The sequence below is a fragment of the Pseudorca crassidens genome, chromosome 10 (genome assembly GCF_039906515.1).
Source record: "Pseudorca crassidens isolate mPseCra1 chromosome 10, mPseCra1.hap1, whole genome shotgun sequence".
In the NCBI taxonomy this organism is placed as follows: domain Eukaryota; kingdom Metazoa; phylum Chordata; class Mammalia; order Artiodactyla; family Delphinidae; genus Pseudorca; species Pseudorca crassidens.
The window spans coordinates 105,117,062-105,144,687 of record NC_090305.1 but is presented as its reverse complement, the minus strand read 5'-3'; the positions used below and the strand labels follow the sequence as shown (position 1 = coordinate 105,144,687).

Below are 27,626 nucleotides of genomic sequence, written 5' to 3'. Positions count from 1 at the left end.
AAATAGTCCCAAATGTGACCACTGTCATCTCATGAAAGAGCATTTTCACACCCAAGAAGGGGACATAAAACAGGAATAAGGGATGGATCTGTGCAATCACATACATACACACACACACACACACACACACACCACACACGAGCTGGCATAAAACACAGAGAGATGCAAAAAGACATATTCCAATTTCACACAAAAATTGTCTGGAGGAAAACTTAACTGCTGCTTCTCCTCAGTCAAGAAGCCGTTTCTTAACGCTTCTGAAGGGGAAACATAATCACCAACCTGGCTGTCTGCCAGCTTTCCTCCACTCTCTGTTTTCTCCAAACACTTATTTTTCTCAGCTCATGACACCAACTGCCGCTCTGTGGCTCAGCCCCACCTGGTCTCTATTCTAATATTCGACGTGGCCCCCACCTTACGGCAGACAGTTCCCCGGGGCCTGTGAGTTATCGACAAGTGACACCGACAGGCCTCCAGGTGTGGGGAGAGCTCAGTCCCCGGTCCCCAGAGGCTGCAGGTGTAGCTCCCCCCAGAGGCCTGTGCTGCATCCCGCCACCAGAGGGAGCAGCAACAGCAATTATTTCATGTTTTCTGCACAGACTGGAACTCCTTCCATACATTTGGAAACGCGGTGGCAGGGATTTCATAGGATGACGAGTAGGAGACGTCCTTTACCAGCTTAATACACTGCGACAGACACACATATAAACGAAGATTTAACCTGATTAAAGTATGCCTCTCAATTAAGGAAATCAGGCATCAAACTCGTTTGTTCTATATTTTCACATTTTGTCTCAGACTGCAGCAGCTGCAGGATAGGTCCCAGTGGGACTTCCTGCACAGGCAGCGAGGGCCCCCACCCTTGGCTGTGGGGTGGGGTGGGGTGTGCAGGGGGCACAGGTCTCACTGAGATAAACCCGGCAGAGGCAGAACATCAAGGACAGCTCCCGCGTCCGGGCCTCGCCATGCAGGCCTAACCCACGGCCTGGCTGGGAGAACGTACCTGGGTGTCACACACCACCTACAGCTCTCGGGTCCAAACCACTGACCCTGTGCTCATGAAGCCGGAAGCCGCCTCAGCCTGGGCTCGGCGGGAGGGCTCAGAGAGCAGGGGGTGCGGGATGAAGGCCACACGTCTTCGTCAAAAGATCCCGAGAATGAAAATACAGGGACGTGCGTCCGTGCCAGTGCTCGCAAGGGACTGTGTTTTGTCCCTGCTCCTCCCTCACACACTCCGTGCCTGTCCCCTCGCTCCCACAGAACTGAGAGGACCACCCCTATATCAGGCAGGAGACACACAAGCTGCACGACGGGCTCAGTCTAACAGGGCACAGCCACCGGGCGGGGATCCTGCGGGGAAGGCAGGGCCTTCCACTGTAAACCTCCAACAGCAACGAGCACGGCCCAGAGGACAACGGGCCTGCTCGCAAGCTCCCGAGACCAGGGCTCCACCTCCCGGAGGCGGCCCGCGCCCCACAGCCGTACACCGACTCCTTCGGCCGCTGGGCCCTGGCCCCTGGGCGCGCAGCGCGTGGCCTTCCCTACACACAAAAGCATTTGCGGGCCTGGGGCAGCTCCCCTGCCAGAGAGACCACAGGGCTTCACAGTGGAGACCACGCTGCACCGGCCCGAGCTGGCCGGAGGTGATACCCACCCCTCCTCCCCCACCCAAGGGACCCAGAGAGCACAGACATCCTGCAGGGTCCCTCCCCACCTCTGAGGAGGAAGGCAGGGAACTGGATAGCTCTTCCTGCTGAAAAGCCTCTTGGGCCACACACTCACCAGCCAGCCACCCTGGATTTAACCCACAAAGGGACGTTTTACAGCCTGACCTTGGACTTCGTGCATTTTCAAGGGCCACCTTTCTGGAACAGAACCCTTTTTTGGACAAATACGGAGGGTTTTCTTAAAAGCCAAACTGGTTGGGTGGTGGTTTCCTTTACTTACCGTATTCTTCTGGGACTTGCATCCCAAAAAGCCCCAGGCTCTTCAGTTTCTCTAAAGTTTCATTTGGGATTTTTCCCTCTCGGTCGATTTTTTGAGAGTCCACTGCCAAGAGGAAATATTTTGATTAAACAAAATATAACCTATGTTTACACAAATAGAAGTAAACAGAACAACTGTTGTATGTTATACAATCCCAGCGTCAGAAACTTCAGACCTGGAAATTGTCTAGCCATGGTTATTCAGCATGCATTCAATTTTACCTTATTCGCCCAGGAAGAACTGCATTTCAGAAAATTACCACTACCAGGTAACGTTCTGCTTCTTGATCTGGGTGTATTCATTGCGTAAAACTGCAGAAACTATACATTTATGAGACCTAAACTTTTCTGCAGGCATTTATTACTAAACTTGAATTTTTGTTTTATCACCTGTACCTTCTAGAAAATTAGACAATAAACACGCAGCTGCCAGCACTGCCCTAAAACGTTTGGCTACGTGGCCAGACTCCAGGCAGCTTCTGGACCCAGCTCCACCAGTGTTCAGAACCACACCCTTTCCCCAGAGTCCACGGGTTCTTGAGAACAGGTCAGTCTGTTTACCACCAACACACACAATCATCACAGCAAAACTCAACCATCACTGTGTTAGGTCTGCAGCAGCACTTTTATAAGAATCAGGTAAAGGTGTTTTCATCAGCTGCCAACAAGTTAAGCTTCATCACTATTATAACTTCATCACTATCATAAACCATAAAAGCAACCATAACCACGCTTATAGATTTTTATACATATGGGTCACTAATGAGAAATACAGGTTCCCCAAATGGAGTCCAAACCCTTGTTTATTTTTTTATTTTTTATTTTTTGCGGTACGCGGGCCTTTCACTGATGTGGCCTCTCCCGTTGCGGAGCACAGGCTCCGGACGCGCAGGCCCAGCGGCCATGGCTCACAGGCCCAGCCGCTCCGCGGCATGTGGGATCTTCCCGGACCAGGGCACGAACCCGTGTCCCCTGCATCGGCAGGCAGACTCTCAACCACTGTGCCACCAGGGAAGCCCCAAATCCCTCACTTTTTACTTTTACAATTCTACTGACATATGTAATTGGCACACAATAAACTGCACATATTTAGAATAATTTTTTGAGTTCTGACATCTGTTCACCCATGAAACCATTCGCACAATCAACAAAAGCATTTCCTTTTCCACCGAAATTTCCTCATGTCCCTCTGTGATCAATCCTTCCCTTCACCTCCATCTCTAGGCAACCACTAATCTTTTCAGCTACAGATTGGTTTGCATTTTTTGAGTTTTTATATAAATGGAATCACAAGGTGTTTTTTTTGATCTGGCCTAATTTGGCCTAATGATTTTGAAGTTCATCCATATTGTTGCAAGTATAAATACTTCATTCCTTTTTATTGTTCACTACCTACTGTATGGGTATAAAATTGTTTATCTATTCACCCCTTGAAGGACATTTGGTTGGTTCCCAGTTTTTGGCCCTTAGAAATAAAGATCCTGTGAACATTCATATTCAAGTTTTGGTGCAACTACATGTTTTCATTTCACTTTGGAGCGCAGTGGCTGGGCTGTATGGTAGGGTATGTTCAACGCTGAAGAAACTGCCAGGATCTGGGAAGACTTCCTTCCCGCAAGACGGAGATACAGGGACTGGGTTTATCTCGCTGCCTTAGGATACAGGATATTAGATACAAGGAGGAAGAGTCATGTGTTACTAGTAGCAAAGAATCAGTCCGAGACCATGCATTCTCAACAGGGCAACATCACCCCCAAGGGGGTGAAAACGGTTCTGGAGGAAGGGGAGCAAAAAAATATTTTTTTATATATAAAGCACAGCAACATGTATAATACATAAACAGATAATAATATAGTTGTGGCATTAAAATTTCACGGATGGATGTGATTAGGGTAAAAAGATGTCTAAAAAGGCTCTGGGGGAAGAGAAAGCAGTAAAAAAAAGTTGAAAACAGTGCCCTACAGGCTTCCTCTGCTCCTTCTAACGACACTTAAAGGCAAGTCTCGAATGGGTCAAACTATTCCAAGTAACTTAATTGAGCCCTGGAACAAAGCTTAAGACCGTACTACACACACACACACACACACACACACACACACACACACACACACACACACACACACAGACACAGACACAGACACCACCAAGAATGTAAACTCCACAATGACTGGCATCCAAGAGAAAACCACCAGGCACATGAAGAAGCAGGAAAATATGAGTGATAATGAGAAGAAAATCAATCAACTGAACATGACCTAGAAGTAACAAAGGTGCCAGTGGACAAGGGTATCACATGAGTTATTACAGGTGGCGCAGTGGTTGAGAGTCCGCCTGCCAATGCAGGGGACATGGGTTCGTGCCCCGGTCCAGGAAGATCCCACATGCCGCAGAGCAACTAAGCCCGTGCACCACAACTACTGAGTCTGCGTGCCACAACTACCGAAGCCCGCGTGCCTACAGCCCGTGCTCCACAGCAAGAGAAGCCACTGCAATGAGAAGCCTGTGCACCAAAACGAAGAGTAGCCCCCACTCGCTGCAACTAGAGAAAGCCCACACGCAGCAACGAAGACCCAACGCAGACAAAAATAAATAAATTTATTTTAAAAAAAAGAGTTATTAAAACCAAATGCTCAAAAACACAGAAGAAAATATGAGCATATTAAGGAGAGACATGGAAAAATAAAAAGACACAAATCAAATTTCCAGAGATGAAACAATGTTTAAGATGAAAAACACTGGGGCTTCCCTGGTGGCGCAGTGGTTGAGAGTCCGCCTGCCGATGCAGGGGACATGGGTTCGTGCCCCGGTCCGGGAAGATCCCACATGCCACGGAGCTGGGCCCGTGGGCCATGGCCGCTGGGCCTGCGCGTCCGGAGCCTGTGCTCCGCAGCGGGAGAGGCCACAGCGGTGACAGACCCGTGTACCGCGCAAAAAAAAAAAAAAAAAAAAAAGAGAGAGCTGCAAATAAAGAGCTTTTAAAAAAAAAAAAAAAAGATGAAAAACACTGGATCAGATTAACAGCCGACCAAATACCGGGGGGAAAAGAAGATTAGTGAACATGAGACATAATAATAAAAGCTATACAAAATAAAATAGACAAAAAAACAACAACAGAGCATCAGTGAGTCGTGGGACAACCTCAAGCAAATATATATATCTATATCTTTATATATGTATATCTTTTTTATAGATACGTATGCTTTATATATATATAAAAAATCTCCAAAGGAGAGCAGGGAGGAAGGAGTGTGGGAATGTGGTATGGTTGGTGAAAAAACAATGTTTAAAGAAATAATGACCAAAATTTACCAAAGTTGAAAAACACACAGATCCAAGAAGTTCAAAGGACCCTGAGAAAAATGTGAAGAAAACTACACTAATAGCAGTTTCTCTAAAACCACTTAAAAGCAGCCAGATACGAAGAAACACACATAAAAAAAAATGAAAATAATATGGTAGCAGACATCTCATCAGAAACAATGCTAAAACAGAAGAGACCGCTAAAAGAAAAATATTGTCAACACAGTAATCTTTTCTGATGAAACAGACTTTCCAGATACATAAAAGCTGTAGATACTCACCCCTGCAAAGCTGCACCACAAGAAAACTGAAAAGAAGTCCCTCCCACAGAAGAATGATGGTACCAAGAGGAAGTCAATACATAAAATGGTAAATTTTATTCCATGTACATTTTATGACAGGAAGGAAGGAAGGAAATAAAGTATTGTAGGGTTTATAAAGAATGTAGAAATAAAATGTATGAAACAGAACATGGGCTGGGAAAGCAGAAATGTAAGGTTCTTACACCATACATGAAGTGGTATAATATCAGCCGAAAGCAGATTTTGATACATAGTATATGTTTACATACTATAAATTCTAAAGCAACCACTTATAAAACACAAGAGGCATAACTAATAAACCAACCAAAAAGATAAAATGGAATCATAAAAAATACTCTATTAATCCAAAAAGAGCAGGAAAAGAGGGAAAAAGATCAAAGATAACATGGGACAAATAAACAGCTAGATGCTAACGTTAAACCCAACTATATATATATCAATAATTACATTAAAATAATCATATATCAAAAACCAATTAAAAGGCACAGAATGGGGGAGGGTGAAATGGGTAAAGGAGATCAAGTGTATGGTGATAGATGGAAACTGAAGTTTTGGTGGAATGGCATAATATACACAGAAATAGGAATATAGTGTTGTACACAGGAAACTTACAATGTTACAGACCAACGTTACCGCAATAAAAAATAAATTAAAAAAAGGAGGGCTTCCCTGATGGCACAGTGGTTAAGAATCTACCTGCCAATGTAGGGGACACGGGTTCGAGCCCTGGTCCGGGAATATCCTACATGCTGTGGAGCAACGAAGCCCGTGTGCTACAACTACTGAGCCTGCGCTCTACAGCCCATGAGCCAGAACTACTGAGCCCACGTGCCACAACTACTGAAGTGCACGTGCCTAGAGCCCATGCTCCACAACAAGAGAAGCCACCGCAATGAGAAGCCCGTGCACCACAATGAAGAGTAGCCCCTGCTCACTGCAACTAGAGAAAGCCCGCACCCAGCAACGAAGACCCAATGCGGCCAAAAATAAAAAAAATTAAATTTATTAAAAAAAGAAAAAAGAAAAAAGACTGTCAAATTGGATTAAAAAATATTCAACTACGCTGCCCATAAGAAATCACTTTTTCATTTTTATTTTAAACTTTTATTTTCACATAATTTTAGATTTAAAGAAAAGTCACAAAAATAGTATAGGGTTCCCGTATACTCTTCATCCAACTTCTCCTAACAGAAGCTAATAGAACCGTGGGGAAACTATCAAAATTAAGAAATGGACATTCATACAATATTACTACAGAATTAATTTGAATTTCATCAGTTTGTCCATTAATACCCTATTTCTTTCCTGGGATCCAATCCAGGATCCCAACTGTATTTAGCTGTCATGTCCCTTTAACATCCTCCAGAGTGAATCCAACAATACAAAAAAGGATAATATATCACAACCAAGGGGAACTATCCTGGGAATGTGTCGTTCAGTGTTCAAAACCCAGTCAATGTAATTTACTAGGTCAACAGAATAAACAGTAAAAAAAACCATAATCATCTTCACAGATGCAAAAAAACACTGGACACAATTTGACACAATTTATGATGAAAACACACGACAAACCAGAAATAAAGGGAAACTTCCTTAACCTGGTACAGGGCACTCCAAAAAAATGTACAGCTAACTCATACTTAATGGTAAAAGACGACGTTTTCTCCCTAAAATCAGGCACAAGGCAAGGAAGTTGGCTCTGACCACTCCTATTCAACATACTAGAGATGTTAGCCATTGAATTAAACAAAGAAAAGAAAGGGAAACCAGGCTGGAAAGGAAGACATGAAACTGCCCTCATCACCAACCACGTGACTGTCTATGTACTCAACCCTCTGGGATCGATCAAAAAAGTTGCAAGAGCTAATAGATGAGCTTAAGAAGGCTGCAGCATACAAGGTCAATATACAAAAACCAACTGTACTCACTGAAGAGGCTACATTAAGGGAACAACTAAACACATGAAAAAATGTTCAACATCTACGGGCATCAGGGAAATGCAAATTCAAACCACAATGAGGTAACACTCCACATCTAACAGAATGGCCAAAATTTTTTAAAGTTTTTTTTTTAAAACAAAACCAGTGACAACACCAAATCCTGGCAAAAAAGGCACAGAAACTGGATCACATACACTGCTATTGGGAACGTAAAACGGTACAGCCAACACTTTGAAAATAATTAAACACAGAACTACCTCAGGACCCAACAACTGCACTCCTGGGCATTTATCCCAGAGAAGAGAAAATATGTTCACACAAAGCTTGTACACAAATGTACACAGAAGTTTTATTCGTAAGAGCCTCAAAACTGGAAACCACCAAGATGTACTTCAACGTCAGAACAGTCAACAAATTGTGTTAACCCGTAACATGGAAAACTACCGAACAATAAAAAAGAACAAACCACTGATATACAGCAACTTACAGGAGAATTATGCTGAGTAAAAAAATGCCAATCCCAAAGTTTATATACTGTATGGTTCCATTAATATAACATTTTTGAAATAACAAAATTATAAAAATGGAGAACAGACTAGTGGTTTCCAGAAGCTGGGGAGGAGAGGGCAAGAAGGGGCTATATCTATAAAAGGAACGCATGAGGGATTCTTGTGATGTAACTGTTCTGTACCATGATTGTGGTGCTTGTCACATGAATCTATATATATGACAAAATTACATAAGTACATACACAATCAGTAAACGTACAACTGGCAAAATCTGAATAAGGTTGATGTCAATTTCCTGGTTGTGATAACATTCTGTGGTTATGCAAGACGTATTCCATAAAGCTATGCATTGGGGGAAACTGATTGGGTGAAGGGTATAACTGATCTCTGAATTATTTCTTACAACTGCATGTGAATCTGCAACTATCTCAAACTAAAGTTTTTTTAAAGCAAATAATGTCATCATGAAATGTTATCATATTACATACATATTAAATTTAATGGGTATAACCCTGAGGTTGAATTAAGAAATCCCCACGAAAACGCCTGCATCTGAAGTTCAACTAAAATTGATTTTCAACAACAAAAACTATGACACAATGGGTGACATTTTTCTTTCATCTTGTTTAGTTCCTAAATCTCCTTTAAACAAGTGTGAATTTCTTTTATTAATGAAATAAAATATAGATTATGAAGAAAAATTTCAGAAATAGAAACAAGTATATACAGAAAAAAGTGAACTTCCATACCACTGTAAAAATAATGTGTAAAAAATCAACTGTATTTCTATATACAAACAGCGAACAATCAGAAATTGGAATTTTAAAAAATACCATTTACAGTAATGTCAAAGAACTTTAAATACTTATGAATACATTTTACAAACCATCAAAAAAACATTATCAGTTGAGAAACCATCAGAAACTTTTGTCAAAATTTGTCCAAGGTTGGGACTTCCCTGGAGGCGCAGTGGTTAAGAATCCGCCTGCCAATGCAGGGGATATGGGTTTGATCCCTGGTCCGGGAAGATCCCACATGCCGCGGAGCAACTAAGCCTGTGCGCCACAACTACTGAGCCTGCGCTCTAGAGCCCAAGTGCCACAACTACTGAAACCCACGCACTGCAACTACTGAAGCCCACGTGCTCTAGGGCCTGCATGCCGCAACTACTGAGCCAGCATGCGGCAACTACTGAAGCCTATGCTCTGCAACAAGTGAAACCACCACAACGAGAAGCCTACGCACTGCAATGAAGAGTAGCCCCTGCTCACTGCAACTAGAGAAAGCCTGCACACAGCAACGAAGACCCAATGCAGCCAAAAAAAAAAAAAGGAAAACAAAATGTCCAAGGTCTATGCACTGACCACGACACACAAAATGCTGCTGAGAGAATTATATAAGAATCAAAGAAATGGGGAGATATCCCATGATCGTGCATTTGAAAATTCAGTATTGTTATAATCTCAATTCTCCCTCAAACTGATTTACAGATTTATTGTAACCCCAGTCATAACACACAAAGGCCTTTTTGTTGAAGCTGAAAAGCTGATTCCAAAATTTATAAGCAAATGCAAAGGACCTAGAGGAGCCAAACAACTTCAGAAAAGAACAAGGCTGCAGGACTAACACTTCTTGCTTTCAAGCCTATTACAAAGCTCAGTAAAGAAGGCAACATAATATTTGCATCAAAATAGACAAACAGAACAGAGGATTCAGAAACAGACCCTCACATAAATGATTGATTTTTTCCATTTTTTTATATTGTGGCAAAATACACATAAAATTTACTATCTTAGCCAGTTTTAAGTGTGCAATTCAGTAGTATTACATACATTTACATTATTGTGCAACCATCACCACCACCCATCTCCAGAACTCGTTTCACCGTTCAAAACAGTTGACTCTGCCCTCATTACACAATAACTCCCCATTCCTCCTCCCTCCCACCCCCTGACAACCACCATTCTATTACTTTGTCTCTATGGATTTGACTGCTCTCAGTATCAATACTTCATACAAGTGAAATCAATCAGTATTTGTCTTTTTCTGACCAGCTTATTTCACTTAGCATAATGTCCTCAAGGTTCATGTTGTAGCATTGGTCCAAATTCCCCTCCTTATAAAGGTTAAATAATATTCCATTGTATGCATATACATTCTGTTTACCCATTTATCTGTTAACCTGGTTGTGTCTTTGGATCTAAACTGAATCTCTTGTAGACAAGATATAGCCGGATTATTTTTTAAATCTGGCAACTTCTGACTTCTGATGGAAGAGTTTAATCTATTTACTTTTAATTAGTGATAAGGAAAGACTTCCGTCATTTTGTTATTTATATAGCTTTTTTGTCCATCTTTTTTTTGCATTACTGTCTTCTTTTTACTTGATTTTTTGCAGTGAAACATTTCAATTCCCCTCTCATTTGCTTTCATGTATATTCTTTAGGTATTTTCTTTGTAGTTACCATGGGGATCACATTGAACATCTCAAAGTTGTAACACTCATGTGAATTTACACCAGCTTAACTTCAGTAACATACTAAAATTCTGTTCCTTTAAAGGCTCCATATCCACCCTTTTCTTTTATTGTTGTTGTCACAAAATTACATTGTTACGCACCATGTCCAAAAACATAAATAATTGTTTCAAACGATTTTTAGTCTCTTAAATTATTACAGAGAACAAAATGTAGAGTTACAAAGTTACAGTGATACTAGCTTTTAGACTGATGTTTTTCTAAAAAATATTAGACTCTTAAATCAAGTAGAAAACAAAAACTACAGTTATAAACCATTGTTACAATAATACTAGGTTTTATACCTGCCCATGTATTTACCTTCAATGAGATCTTTATTTCTTTACATGGACTTGAGTTACTGTCTAGTGTCCTGAGCATTTCTTGTAGGGCAGAGCCAGTGGTAACAAACTCCCTCAGCTTTTATCTGGGAAGGTCTTACTTTCTCCCTTACTTTTAAAGGACAGTTTGCCAGATATAGCATTCTTGGTTGAGAATGTTTTCCTTTTAGCACTTTGAATATATTGGCCCACTGCTTTCTGGCCTCCAAAATTTCTGATGAGAAATCTACTGAAAATCTCATTGAGGATTCCTTGTCTGTCGCTTCTCTCTTACAGCTCTCAAGACTCTTTTGGTCTTTGTCTTCTGACAGTGTGATTATATAACGTGTCTTGGTGTAGGTCTCTATGATTCATCCTATTTGGAGTTTGCTTAGCTTCTTGTATGTTTATATTCACGTCTCACGAAATTTGAGAAGTTTTCAACCAATGTTTCTTCAAATAATCTCTTCTCTTTCTGAGACTCTCACAATATGTATGCATTTAACAGTGTTCCACAGGTCCCTCAAGTTCACTTTTCTTCAATCTTTTTTTTTTCCTGTGCTTCAGACTTGATTATTTTCCATTATCCTATCAGCAAGTTCACTGATTCTTCTGCCTTCTCAAATCTATCTTTGAATCTCTCTAGTGAACTCTTCCTTCCAGTCACTGTACTTTTCAGCTCCCAAATGTCATTTTGTTTTTTAGGTTTACTCCCTCTTTATTGATATTTCCATTTGTTCACACATTCTTCACTTCCTGCATGTCTTGTTAGTTAAGCATCTTTAAGATGGCTATTTTTAAGTCTTTGTCTAGTAGGGCCTCCATCGGGTCGTTTACAGGAAGAGTTTTTTATTGATTCTTTTTTTTTTTTCTTTGAATGGGTCATACTTTTCTGCTCTGCTTTTGCTGAAAACTGGACATGTGAATTAATAATGTGGTAACTCTGGAAATCAGATTTTCCCTCTTCCCAGGGTTTGCTCCTTTTTCTTTTTTGGCCATGCTGTGTGCCACGTGGGATCTCAGTTCTCTGACCAGGGATCAAACCTGCGACCCCTGCAGTGGAAGCACAGAGTCTTAACCACTGGTCCACCAGGGAAATCCCCAGGGTTTGCTCTTTTTTCCTTAATCGAAACATATGTGACATATAACATTGTCTAAGTTCAAGGTGTACAACATGTTGATTTGATACATTTATATACTGCAATAGGACTGCCATCATAGCCTTAGCTAATACCTCTACTACAACACACAATTATCATTTCTTTTTGAGGCGGTAATAACTAAGATCTATTCTGTCAGCATATTTGATATTTATAGTACAGTGTTGTTGTCTATAATCACAATAATGTACATTAGATCACCAGGACTCACTTATCTACTAGTTCCAAGTGTATACCCTTAAACAACACCTCTCCAATTCCCCTATTCCCCAGCCCCTAGTAATCACATATTCAACTGTTTTAGGAGTTCAGTTTTAGATTCCACATATAAGTGATTATCACAATACTTGTCTTTCTCTGACTTACTACACTAAGCATAGTATCCTCAAGGTCCATCCATGTCGTTGCAAATGGCAAGACTTCCTTTCTCATAGATGAATAATATTCTATTTTACTTACATATATGTTGGTATCTTACATCTTCTTTATCCATTCAACAACTGGAGAACACTTAGGTTGTTTCCATACCTTGGCTATTGTGAATAATGTTGCAATAAACATGGGAGTGCATATTATCTCTTTGGGTGTTTTCATTTTTTAAAATTAATTAATTAATTAATTTATTTTTGGCTGAATTGGTCTTCGTTGCTGCACACAGACTTTCACTAGTTGTGGCAAGTGGAAGCTACTCTTTGTTGTGGTGCATGGGCTTCTCACTGTGGTGGCTTCTCTCGTTGTGGAGCACGGGCTCTAGGTGCATGGGCTTCAGTAGTTGCGGCACACAGGCTCAGCAGTTGTGGTGCACGGGCTTAGTTGCTCCATGGCATGTGGGATCTTCCTGGACCAGGGATTGAACCCATGTCCCCTGCACTGGCAGGTGGATTCCTAACCACTGCACCATCAGGGAAGTCCCAGTGTTTTCATTTCTTTTGGGTATATACCAAGAAGTGAATTACTGGATATGGTAGTTTGATTTTAATTTTTAAAGGAGCCTCCACACTGTTTTCCATAGTGGCTGACAAATTTACAATCCCACCAACAGTGCACAAGGGTTCCATTTTGCCACATCTTTATCAACATTTGTCATCTGTGGTCTTTTTGATGATAGTCATTCTAACAGGTGAGAGGTGTTATCTCATTGTGGTTTTGATTTGCATTTTCCTGTTTAGTGATATTGAGCACTTTTTTCATGTATCTGTTGGACATTTGTGTGTCTTCTCTAGAAAAATGTCTATTTAGTTCCTCTGCCCATCTTTTAAACTTTTTTTTTTTTTGCTATTGAGTTGCATGAGTTCTTTATATATTTTGGATATTAGTCCCCTACCCAATATATGCTTTGCAAATATTTTCTCCCATTTCTTAGGATGCCTTTTCATTTTGTTGATTATTTCCTTTGCTGTGCAGAAGATTTTAGGTTTGATATTCCACATGTTGATTTCTATTTTTGTTGTTTGTGCTTTTGGGTTTTGTTTTGATTTTTAATTGTTGTAGGCTTTGTCTATGCCAAGGATCAGCCTGGTGTAAACTTAAGGTCTTTTCAGGTCTTTCCTGAGCCTGTCTCTTTCCCAGTTCATTTGCCGCCCATATATGCATTTGCTTTAGAAGGTCCTAGTATTCCATCTGGCTCCTGAAAAAACAAAAAGAGGGACTTCCCTGGCGGTCCAGTAGTTAAGACTCCACCCACCCACTGCAGGGGGCACAGGTTTGATCCTTGGTTGGGGAACTAAGATCCCACATGCCACACGGCCAAAAAAAAAAAATGCAAAAAGAAAATGAAGAGGAAAAAAGGCACTAGCCCTTTAAATCCCTTAGAAGTGACTTCTGCCAGAGGGGGAGGGGCTTGCAACACTAAGAAGCTGCAACACCATGGCCTCTGCCTCTTTGTCTGCACCTCTGATCAGAAGCAGCAATCAGCAACCAGCACAGAACCCTAATACCTGACGCACAGGGTCCGTTTTGCCCACTCTGGCTCCCACAAGCTGTGTACAGGCTGCTCCAGGAACAAGTGCATAGCAGCTTGCTTTGGGTCTGGGGGTGGGTAGCTGCTTCTGTGCTCAGAGCTGAAACTGATTGAAATTAACCACATTTTTGTCCAGGCACCCTGCCCCCCCCCCCCCCCATCCAGACTCCAGAGCTCCTCAACAGTTACAACAGACAGATTCTGCCAGTGCAATTGTTGTCTGGGGGGGAGACAGATTCCTGCTGCTACATACTCTGCCATCTTCTGGGAATCTTATGGTCAACTGGTTTTTGTTTTTTTTTTTTTTTTTTTTTTTTTTTTGCAGTACACGGGCCTCTCACTGTTGTGGCCTCTCCCGTTGCGGAGCACAGGCTCCGGACGCGCAGGCTCAGCGGCCATGGCTCACGGGCCCAGCCACTCCGCGGCATGTGGGATCTTCCCAGACCAGGGCACGAACCCGTGTCCCCTGCATCGACAGGCGGACTCTCAACCACTGCGCCACCAGGGAAGCCCTCAACTGGTTTTTGACAGAAGTATCAAAGTCAGTTAAATAGGGAAAGGATCATCCTTTCAATAAATGTTGCTACAACGATTGGATAGCCACATGCAAAAAAGAAATCCTCAAATGTTACCTCACATCATCAACAAAATTATCTGGGAATGGATCATAAGTCTAAATGTTAACAGATAAATATAAACCTTCTAAAAGAAGATATAAACGAAAATCACCATGACGAATGATCAAGGGATCGATCCAAGAAGAAGATACAACAACTGTAAACATTTATGCACCCAACATAGGAGCACCTCAATACATAAGGCAAATACTAACAGCCATAAAAGGGGAAATCGACAGTAACACATTCATAGTAGGGGACTTTAACACCTCACTCTCAAATGGACAGATCATCCAAAATGAAAATAAATAAGGAAACACAAGCTTTAAATGATACATTAAACAAGACGGACTTAATTGATATTTATAGGACATTCCATCCAAAAACAAAAGAATACACATTTTTCTCAAGTGCTCATGGAACATTCTCCAGGATAGAGCATATCTTGGGTCACAAATCAAGCCTTGGTAAATTTAAGAAAATTGAAATTGTATCAAGTATCTTTTCTGACCACAATGCTATGAGACTAGGTATCAATTACAGGAAAAGATCTGTAAAAAATACAAACACATGGAGGCTAAACAATACACTACTTAATAACGAAGTGATCACTGAAGAAATCAGAGAGGAAATCAAAAAATACCTAGAAACAAATGACAATGGAGACATGACAACCCAAAACCTATGGGATGCAGCAAAAGCAGTTCTAAGAGGGAAGTTTATAGCAACACAATCCTACCTTAAGAACAGGAAACAACTCGAACAAACAACCTAACCTTGCACCTAAAGCAATTAGAGAAAGAAGAACAAAAAATCCCTAAAGTTAGCAGAAGGAAAGAAATCATAAAGATCAGATCAGAAATAAATGAAAAAGAAATGAAGGAAATGATAGCAAAGATCAATAAAACTAAAAGCTGGTTCTTTGAGAAGATAAACAAAATTGATAAACCATTAGCCAGACTCATCAAGAAAAAAAGGGAGAAGACTCAAATCAATAGAATTAGAAATGAAAAAGGAGAAGTAACAACTGACACTGCAGAAATACAAAAGATCATGAGAGATTACTACAAGCAATTCTATGCCAAGAAAATGGACAACCGGGAAGAAATGGACAAATTCTTAGAAATGCACAACCTGCCAAGACTGAACCAGGAAGAAATAGAAAATATGAACAGACCAATCACAAGCACTGAAATCGAAACTGTGATTAAAAATCTTCCAACAAACAAAAGCTCAGTACCAGATGGCTTCACAGGTGAATTCTATCAAACATTTAGAGAAGAGCTAACACCTATCCTTCTCAAACTCTTCCAAAATACAGCAGAGGGAGGAACACTCCCAAATTCATTCTATGAGGCCACCATCACCCTGATACCAAACCAGACAAAGATGTCACAAAGAAAGAAAACTACAGGCCAATATCACTGATGAACATAGATGAAAAAATCCTCAACAACATACTAGCAAACAGAATCCAACAGCACATTAAAAGGATCACACACCATGATCAAGTGGGGTTTATTCCAGGAATGCAAGGATTCTTCAATATACGCAAATCAATCAACGTGATACACCATATTAACAAATTGAAGGAGAAAAACCACATGATCATCTCAATACACGCAGAGAAAGCTTTCAACAAAATTCAACACCCATTTATGATAAAAACCCTGCAGAAAGTAGGCACAGAGGGAACTTTCCTCAACATAATAAATGCCATATATGATAAACCTACAGCCAACATCATCCTCAATGGTGAAAAACTGAAACCATTTCCACCAAGATCAGGAACAAGACAAAGTTGCCCACTCACACCACTATTATTCAACACAGTTTTGGAAGTTTTAGCCACAGCAATCAGAGAAGAAAAAGAAATAAAAGGAATCCAAATAGGAAAAGAAGAAGTAAAGCTGTCACTGTTTGCAGATGACATGATACTATACATAGAGAATCCCAAAGATGCTACCAGAAAACTACTAGAGCTAATCAATGAATTTGGTAAAGTCGCAGGATACAAAATTAATGCACAGAAATCTCTGGCATTCCTATACACTAATGATGAAAAATCTGAAAGTGAAATCAAGAAAACACTCCCATTTACCACTGCAACAAAAAGAATAAAATATCTAGGAATAAACCTACCTAAGGAGACAAAAGACCTGTATGCAGAAAATTATAAGACACTGATAAAAGAAATTAAAGATGATACAAATAGATGGAGAGATATACCATGTTCTTGGATTGGAAGAATCAACATTGTGAAAATGACTCTACTACCCAAAGCAATCTACAGATTCAATGTAATCCCTGTCAAACTACCACTGGCATTTTTCACAGAACTAGAACAAAAAATTTCACAATTTGTACGGAAACACAAAAGACCCCGAATAGCCAAAGCAATCTTGAGAACGAAAAATGGAGCTGGAGAAATCAGGCTCCCTGACTTCAGACTATACTACAAAGCTACAGTAATCAAGACAGTATGGTACTGGCACAAAAACAGAAATATAGATCAATGGAACAGGATAGAAAGCCCAGAGATAAACCCACGCACATATGGTCACCTTACCTTTGATAAAGGAGGCGAGAATATACAGCGGAGAAAAGACGGCCTCTTCAATAAGTGGTGCTGGGAAAACTGGACAGGTACATGTAAAAGTATGAGATTAGAACACTCCCTAACACCATGTACAAAAATAAGCTCAAAATGGATTAAAGACCTAAATGTAAGGCCAGGAACTATCAAACTCTTAGAGGAAAACATAGGCAGAACACTCTATGACGTAAATCACAGCAATATCCTTTTTGATCCACCTCCTAAAGAAATGGAAATAAAACCAAAAATAAACAAATGGGACCTAATGAAACTTCAAAGCTTTTGCACAGCAAAGGAAACCATAAACAAGACCAAAAGACAACCCTCAGAATGGGAGAAAATATTTGCAAATGAAGCAACTGACAAAGGATTAATCTCCAAAATTTACAAGCAGCTCAATAACAAAAAAACAAACAACCCTATCCAAAAATGGGCAGAAGACCTAACTAGACATTTCTCCAAAGAAAATATACAGACTGCAAACAAACACATGAAAGAATGTTCAACATCATTAATCATTAGAGAAATGCAAATCAAAATTACGAGATATCATCTCACACCGGTCAGAATGGCCATCATCAAAAAAATCTAGAAACAATCAATGCTGGAGAGGGTGTGGAGAAAAGGGAACACTCTTGCACTGCTGGTGGGAATGTAAGTTGATACAGCCACTATGGAGAACAGTATGGAGGTTCCTTAAAAAACTACAAATAGAACTACCATATGACCCAGCAATCCCACTACTGGGCATATACCCAGAGAAAACCATAATTCAAAAAGACACATGCACCCCAATATTTATTGCAGCTCTATTTACAATAGCCAGGACATGGAAGCAACCTAAGTGTCCATCATCGGATGAGTGGATAAAGAAGATGTGGCACATATATACAATGGAATAGTACTCAGCCATAAAAAGAAACAAAATTGAGTTATTTGTAGTGAGGTGGATGGACCTAGAGTCTGTCATACAGAGTGAAGTAAGTCAGAAAGAGAAAAACAGATACTGTATGCTAACACATATATATGGAATCTAAGAAAAAAAAAAAAGGTCATGAAGAACCTAGGGGTAAAATGGGAATAAAGACACAGACCTACTAGAAAATGGACTTGAAGATATGGGGAGGGGGAAGGGTAAGCTGTGACAAAGTGAGAGAGTGGCATGGACATATATACACTACCAAACGTAAAATAGATAGCTAGTGGGAAGCAGCCGCATAGCACAGGGAGATCAGCTCGGTGCTTTGTGACCACCTAGAGGGGTGGGATAGGGAGGGTGGGAGGGAGGGAGATGCAAGAGGGAAGAGATACGGGAACATATGTATATGTATAACTGATTCACTTTGTTATGAAGCAGAAACTAACACACCATTGTAAAGAAATTATACTCCAATAAAGATGTCCAAAAAAAAAAGAAAATCATCATGACCTTGGGTTTGGTAGATATTTTATGTACAATACAAAAAGCATGAACTACAAAAGAAAAAACGTGTACCTAATCAACATTAAAAACTTTTGCTCTTTGAGACACTGTTAAGAAAATGAAAAGTCAAGCCACAGACCAGGAGAAAATTTTTGTAAAACATATACCAATTAAAAGTCTTAAATCCCAGTTTCTAAAAACTGCATAAAATATTTGAAAGACACTTCACCAAACAAAGACATACAGATGGCAAATAAGCACATGAAAAGATGACCAACATCTTGTTAGTCATTAAGGCAATGAAAATTACAACCACGATGAGATACCATAGCACACCCACTAGAATGACTAGAATTGAAAAGACTGACCGTACCAAGTGCTGACAAAAATGTGGAGCAACTGGAACTCCAATGCACTAGTGGGGATGTGAAGTGGTGACCACTTTGGAAAACAGTTTGGCACTTTCTTAGATTTCAGCATGAACCTACCATATGATTCAGACACTCCATTCCTAGGTATTTCCCCAAGAGAAATGCAAGCACATGTCTATACCAGACTCACAGAAAAATGTTCACGACATCCCTTTTTGTGATAGCTGAAGTCTGGATACCTATCAATTGTCAATGAATAGGTTAATGGATAAACAAATTTTGGTATATGCATACTGATTAAAAAGAAGAACTATTGATGCACACAACACGGATGAAATGCAAAGTTAGGCCAAAAAAGCTGGACAAAAACATACATAACATATGAATCTATTTAAATAAAATTCCAGAAAATGCAAATTAATCTACAGTGACAGAAAGCACATTAGTGGTTGCCTGGGGACAGAGAGAGAATGAAAGGGGTACAAGAAAACTTTTATGGGTTAAAAACAAAATGATACAAAAGTCCTTGAGGGATTGGATCAAGATGGTGGAAGAGCAGGACGTGGAGCTCACCTTCTCCCCAAAGGTACATCAAAAATACATCAAAAATACATCTACGGGACTTCCCTGTTGGCACAGTGGTTAAGAATCTGCCTGCCAATGCAGGGGACACAGGTTCGAGCCCTGAGCTGGGAAAACTCCACATGCCTTGGAGCAACTAAGCCCATGCACCACAACCACTGAGTCTGTGTGCCACAACTACTGAAGCCCACACACCTAGAGCCCAGGCTCTGCAACAAGAGAAGCCACCGCAATGAGAAGCCCGTGCACCGCAACAAAGAGTAGGCCCCACTCTCCGCAACTAGAGAAAGCCTGTGAGCAGCAACGAAGACCAATGCAACCAAAAATAAATATATATATATATATATATAAAAAATTGAAGTCAAGGTCTTGAAGAAATATTTGTACACATATGTTCACAGAAGCATTATTCATAATAGCCAAAAGGTGGAAGCAACTGAAATGTCGAGCAAGAGATGAGTGGGTAAGCAAAATGTGACAGATATAGTCCATTGAATAGATATTATAGATTTGTGAACAGACATATAGATATATAACTATGATATAGAGACATACATGGAATATTATTCAGCCTTAAAAAGGAAAAGAAATGGTGACACAGGGTACAACACAGGTGAACCTTGAGGACACTGAGCTGTGAAATAAGCCAGTTATAAAAAGACAATACTGTACGATTCCACTTCAGTGAGGTATCTAGAGTAGTCACATCCTTAGGGACAGAAAGCAGATGGTAGTTGCCAGGCACTGGGAAGAGGGGTGATGGGAGGTAACGTTTAACGGGTACAAGTTTTCGGTTCTGAAGATGAAATGAGCTCTGAAAATGAATGCCGGTGATTGCACAACAATATGAATGCATGTAATATCACTGAACTGCACACTTCTAAATCATTAAGATAGTTAAATTTTATTATGTATCTTTTACCACAATAAAAAATTTTTAAAAAAATAAATTTAAATGAATTAAAAATTTTAAAAAATGCTTCTACATGTGGAACGACTCTTACAGAACATCTACTGAATGCTGGCAGAAGACCTCAGACTTCCAAAAGGGCACGGACATCTCCATGTAACTGGGTAGAGCAAAGGAAAAAAGAAAAAAAAGAGAGAAGGGAATCAGGATGGGACCTGCGCCTCTGGGAGGGAGCTGTGAAGTGGAAAGGTTTCTGCACACTGGCAAGTCCCCTCACTGGTGGGGACAGAGGGTGAGCTCCAAAGCCTTGGAGCAGAGTGCATCAACAGCGGTGCAGAGAGCGTAGTGGAAAGAGACCTGTACAGAGGGTTGGTGCCAACCGACACTCGCGAGACTGAAACAATTGTCACTACCCACTGGGACGGCTGACGGCTGGGTACTGAAGCTCGGGCTACTGAGGTCAGACCCTGGGGCGAGGACTGGGATTGGCTGGATAAAGACAGCCTGAGGGGGCTGGGGTGTAGTGCGCCACCACTGAGGGAGTTCGGGAAGAAGCCTGGGCCTGCCAGAGAGGCAAGGCACCACTGCTAGGGGACGTGCGAGGAGAGGGGCGGGCCCACCATAAGAGCTTCTTTCTCCGAACGCTCGCAGGCGGCAGGTCACTGCCTACATGAGCTCCAAGGGCAAGAGCAAGCTGCCATCTTAGACTCCAGAGGTGGGCGCAGGCTGCTGCTGCTGCCACCGCCAACGGTCTTGGGAGCAGGTGCAGATGACTGCCCCCACCTTCCCAGGAGCCTGCGTGCCTCACCCTGCCGAGGACCTTGCGACCTGGTGCCAACCGCCCAGGGGCATGTGACCCGCCATCACCGCTGCGGAGGGACCCATGACCGCAAGCCAACCACTGCTCCCGCCTCCCTGGGAGCCCACGTGAGCTGTGCACCTGCGTACATGCACGGCCCTACCAAAGGGATATGAGCCAGCATATGCTGAGGAAAGAGACAGCAAGCATCCACAACAAAAACTGCCTTCACGCCAAAAAAAAAATTAAACCCACACAAGCTACACAGGGACGCTCCTGCATATAAGTAGCCCTCCAAGATTACAGTAGGCAACCGCTTCTCCTAAATTCACAGACTAAGAGAAATATAAGCAAAATGAAGAAGCAGAGGAATCACTCTCAGTTAAAAGACCAAGAAAATTCCCCTGAAGGAACAATGAAACAGACCTCTTCAGTCTAATAGACACCAAGGGACTTCCCTGGTGGTCCACTGGCTAAGACTCCATGCTCCTAATGTAGGGGGCCTGGGTTCAATCCCTGGTCAGGGAATTAGATCCCACATGCCACAACTAAGAGTTCGCATGCTGCAACTAAAGATTCCCCATGGCACAACTAAAAGATCCCGCATGCCGCAATGAAGACCCAGCACAGCCAAATAAATAAATAAATAAAAATTAATAGACACTGAGTTCAAGAAGGAGATAATGAAAATACTGAAGGAATTAAGAAAGGTTATTGACAGAAATTCAGATTACCATAAAAATGAACTAGAAACTATAAGAAGGACCCAAGAAAAGTTAGAAAATTCATTTGCTGAGACGAAAGCCGAGCTCAAGGCAATGAAGAGCAGAATGAATAATGCAGAATAAAGAATAAGTGACCGGGAAGACAGACTAATGGAAATTACCCAATCATAACAGCAGACAGGAAACCAAATGCAAAAAAATGAAAGCAATATAAGAGACCTATGGGATAATACAAAGTGGGTCAATCTACACATAATAGGAATTCCAGAAGGAGAAGAGAAAAGGGGATTGAAAATGTATTTGAAGAAATTATGGCTGAAAACTTCCCAAACCTAAAGAAGGAAACATATCCAGATACAGGAAGCACAGAGGGTCCCACACAAGTTGAACCCAAACAGACCTACACCAAGATATATTATAATAAAAGTGGCAAAAGTTAAAGAGAGGATTCTAATGGCAGCAAGAGGAAAACATTTCTTTACAAAGGAGCCCCCATAAGGCTATCAGCTGATTTCTCTACAAAAACACTGCAGGCCAGAAGGGAGTGGCAAAATATATTCAAAGTCTTGAAAGACGAAAATCTGCAACCTAGAATACTCTACCCAGCAAGATTATCATTCAGAATAGGAGGAGAAATAAAGAATTTCTCAGACAAGCAAAAACTAAAAATACAGCAATACTAAACCTATCCTAAAAGAAATACTGAAAGGTCATCATCTCTAAACAGAAAAGAAGCAAGAAGAAATAGGAAAGAGGAAATCACAATTGGAAGTAAATCATGTAAATCAGCCAGTATACAGATCAAAAAGAAAAGGAAAAAAACCTATTTGTGAAAGCAATGATAAACACAACGAATAGCAAAAGGATAAACATGAAGATGCAAAAAGGGACATCAAAATCATAAAATGTGGGGAAGGGGAGTAAAAAAAAAAATGCAGATTCTTTTTTTTTTAGAATGTGTTTGAGCCTTTATGACTATCAGTCTAAAGAAAGCAGATATAGGAAAGGGTTAACATATAATAATTGAGAAACAGGGCAACCACAAATCAAAAACATATTATAGATTCACAAAAACCTAGTAGAGGAGAACACAAGCATAAAAGGAAATCATCAAACCTCAAAAAGAAAAAAAGAAAAGGGAACAAAGAAGAAACAAGGTTTGAAATGGCAATAAATACTTATGTGACAGTAATTACCTTAAATGTCAATGGACTAAATGCTCCAATCAAAAGACAGACTGGCAAACTGGATTAAAAAAACCAAGAGCCTACCATATGCTGCCTACCAGCAACCCACCTGAGGGCTAACACATAGATTGAAAGTGAGGGGATGGAAAAATACATTTCATGCAAACTGAAATGACAAGAAAGCAGGATTTGCAATACTCATATCAGATAAAATAGATTAAAGCAAACGTTATAGAGAAAGATAAAGAAGGACACTATATAGTAACAGGATCAGTACAAGAAGAGGATTTTACACTCATCAACATATATGCACCTAATATAGGACCACCCATGCATACAACAAACACTAACAGACATAAAGGGAGAATGGATAGGAATACAATAGTAAGAGACTTTAATACCCCACTCACATCAATGGACAGATCTTCCAGACAGAATCAATAAGGCAACAGAGGTCCTAAATGATACAACAGAACAGTTAGACTTAATTGATATTTTCAGGACACTACATCAAAAAAACCAGAATAGGGCTTCCCTGGTGGTGCAGTGGTTGAGAGTCCGCCTGCTGATGCAGGGGACACGGGTTCGTGCCCTGGTCCGGGAAGATCTCACATGCCACGGAGTGGCTGGGCCAGTGAACCATGGCTGTGGAGCCTGTGCATCCGGCGCCTGTGCTCCACAGCGGGAGAGGCCACAACAGTGAGATGCCCGTGTACCGCAAAAAAAAAAAAAAAAAAAAAAAAAACAGAATATACATTCATTTCAAGCGTACACGGAACATTCTCTAGGACTGACCACATCCTAGGGCACAAAACTAAGCTCAACAAGTTTAATAGGAGTACAGAAATTATTTCAAGCATCTTCTCTGACCACAGTGGCATGAAACTAGAAATCAACAACAGGATAAGAAACGAGAAAAAAGACTACATGGAGACAAAATACCATGCTACTAAAACACCAATGGGTCAATAAGGAAATTAAAAAGGAAATTAAAAAATACCTTGAGACAAACGAGAAGGAAAACACAACTATGCGAAGTCTATGGGACGCAGCAAAAGCAGTTCTTAGAGGGAAGTTCGTAGAGATACAGGCCTTCATCAAAAAACAAGAAAAATCTCAAGTAAACAATCTAACCTACCACCTAAAAAGAATTAGAAAAAGAAGAACAAACTAAACCTTACATCAGTAGAAGGAAGGAAAGAATAAAGATCAGGGTGAAAATAAACTAGAGATTAAAAAAACAATAGAAAAAAATCAACAAAAATAAGGGCTGGTTCTTTGAAAGGGTAAACAAAATTGACAAACCTCTGGCCACGCTCACCAAGAAAAGACAGAGAACCCAAATAAACAAGAAATGAAAAAGGAGAAATCTCAACTGATATTGCAGAAATACAAAAGACCATAAGAAAATACTATGAACAATTACATGTCAACAAATTTGACAACCTAGAAGAAATGGACAATTTTCTAGAAACATACAGCCCACCAAATTTAATCAAGAATAGGTAATTTGAACAGAACGACCACTAGAAGAGAAATAGAATTGGTAATAAAAAAAACTTCCTAAAAACAAAAGTCCAGGACCCGATGGCTTCACAGGTGAATTCTACCAAACATACAAAGAAAAACTTACACGGATTCTTCTCAAACTCTGTCAAAAGACTGCAGAGGAGGGAACACTCCCAAAGACATTCTGTGAAGCCACAATCACCCGGATACCAAAACCAGACAAAGATACCACCAAAAAAAGAAAATTACAGGTCAATATCTTTGATGAATATAGATGCAAAAATTCTCAACAAGATATTAGCAAACCGAATCCAACAACACATAAAAAACATCATACACCACGACCAAGTTGGATTCATCCCAGGTTCACAAGGATGCTTCAACATATGCAAATCAATCAATGTAATACAAATTAATAAAAGAAAAGTAAAAAACCACATGATCATCTCAATAGATGCAGAAAAAGCATTTGACAAAATTCAGCATCCATTCATGATAAAAACTCTTACCAAAGTGGGAATAGAGAGAACATATCTCAACATAATAAAAGCCATTTATGAGAAATCCCGATATAATACCCAATATAATACAAACAGCCAATATAATACTCAACGGTGAAAAGCTGAAAGACTTCAGACAAGAAAAACAAATAAAAGGCATCCAAATTGGAAGTGAAGAGGTAAAACTGTCACTACATGCAGATGACATGATACTATATATAGATAACCCTAAGGACTCTACACAAGAACTACCAGATCTAATAAATGAATTCAGCAAAGTAGCAGGATACAAGATAAACATTCAGAAATCAGTTGCATTCCTTTACACTAACAATGAAATACCAGAAAGGGAATGTAAAAAAAAAAAACCTACCGTTTAAAATTGCACCAATAAAAAAAAAACACACCTAGGAATAAACCTGATCAAGGAGATGAAAGACTTACACGCTGAGAACTATAAAACATTAATAAAGGAAATAAAAGAGGAGTCAAAGAAATGGAAAGATATCCCACACTCTTGGATTGGAAGAATTAATATTGCTAAAATAGCAATACCACCCAAAGCAATCTACAGGTTTAATGCGATCCCTATCAAATTACCCATGACATTTTTCACAGAAGTAGAATAATCCAAAAATTTATATGGACCCATAAAAGACCCAGAATTGCCAGAGCAATCCTGAGGGGGGAAAAAAAAAAAAGCAGGAGGCATAACTCTCCCAGACTTCAGACAATACTACAAAGCTACAGGGACTTCCCTGGTGGTCCAGTGGCTAGTCCCTGGTCAGGGAACTAGATCTAGTCTAGTCCCTGGTCAGGGAACTAGATCCCACATGCTGCAACTAAAAGTTTGCATGCGGCAACCAAGTCCTGCATGCTGCAATCAGAGATCCCACAGGCCACAACTAAAGATCCCGTGTGCCACAACAAAGATCCTTCATGCTGTAACTAAGTCCCAGTGCAGCCAAATAAATAAATATTTTAAAAAAAAACCAAAACAAAGCTACAGTAATCAAAACAGTGTGTTATTGGTACAAAAACAGGCATACGGATCAATGGAACAGAATAGAAAGCCCAAAAATAAACCCAGACACCTATGATCAACTAATTTTCGACAAAGGAGACAAGAATATAAAATGGGAAAAAGACTTTCTCTTCAGCAAGTGGTGCTGGGAAAGTTTGACAGCTGCATGTAAATCAATATAGTTAGAACACAACCCCACACCATACACAAAAATAAACTCAAAATGGCTTAAAGACTTAAACATAAGACATGACACCACAGAACTCCTAGAAGAGAACATAGGCAAAACATTCTCTGACATAAATCCTACCAATGTTTTCTTAGGTCAGTCTCCCAAGGCAACAGAAAGAAAACCAAAAATAAACAAACAGGACCTAATCAAACTTACAAGCTTTTGCACAGCAAAGGAAACCATAAAAAAAAAACGAAAAGACAACCTATGGAATGGGAGAAAATATTTGCAAATGATGGGACAGACAAGGGCTTAATCTCCAAAATATACAAACAGCTCATACAACTCAACGACAGAAAAAATGGACAGAAGCGAAAAATGGACAGAAGACCTAAATAGACATTTCTTCAAAGAAGACATACAGCTGGCCAGTAGGCACATGAAAAGATGCTCAACCTCTCTAATCATTAGAGAAATGCAAATCAAACTACAATGAGGTACCACCTCACACTGGTCAGAATGGCCATCATTACAAAGTCTATAAATAACAAATGCTGGAGAGGGTGTGGAGAAAAGGGAACCTTCCTACACTGTTGGTGGGAATGTAAATTGGTGCAGCCATTATGGAGAACAGTATGGAGGTTCCTCAGAAAACTAAAAATAGAATTAACATATGACCCAGCAATCCCACTCCTGGGAATATATCCAGACAAAACTCTAATCCAGAAAGATACATGCACCCGTATGTTCATAGCAGCAGTATTCACAATAGCCAAGACAGGGAAACAACCTGAATGTCCACTGACAGATGAATGGATCAAGATGTGGTACATGTATACAATGGAATACTACTCAGCCATAAAAAAGAATGAAATAATGCCATTTGCAGCAACATGGGTGCAACTAGAGATTATCATACTAAGTGAAGTAAGTGAGAATAAGAAAGACAAATACCGTATGATATCGCTTATATGGGGAATCTAAAATATGGCACAAATGAACTTATTTACAAAACAGAAACAGACTCACAGACATAGAGAACAGACCTGTGGTTGCCCCAGCGCAGGGGTGGAGGGTAGAGATGAACTGGGAGTTTGGGGTTGGTAGATGCAAACTATTACATATACAATGGATAAAGAACAAGGTCCTACATATAGCACAGGGAACTATATTCAATATCCTGTGATATACCATAATGG

General features: G+C 40.3%; 1 protein-coding gene across 3 annotated transcripts in view; it reads right to left on the bottom strand.

The window, feature by feature from the left end:
- Positions 1-27,626, bottom strand: part of ACAD9 (acyl-CoA dehydrogenase family member 9) — a 58,823-nt gene that overhangs the window by 23,262 nt on the left and 7,935 nt on the right. For all 3 annotated transcript variants that reach the window (XM_067755623.1, XM_067755622.1, XM_067755624.1), the window contains one exon: positions 1,948-2,049. In XM_067755623.1, the coding sequence (XP_067611724.1) occupies positions 1,948-2,049 (102 nt within the window). The remainder of the gene's footprint in view (positions 1-1,947; positions 2,050-27,626) is intronic.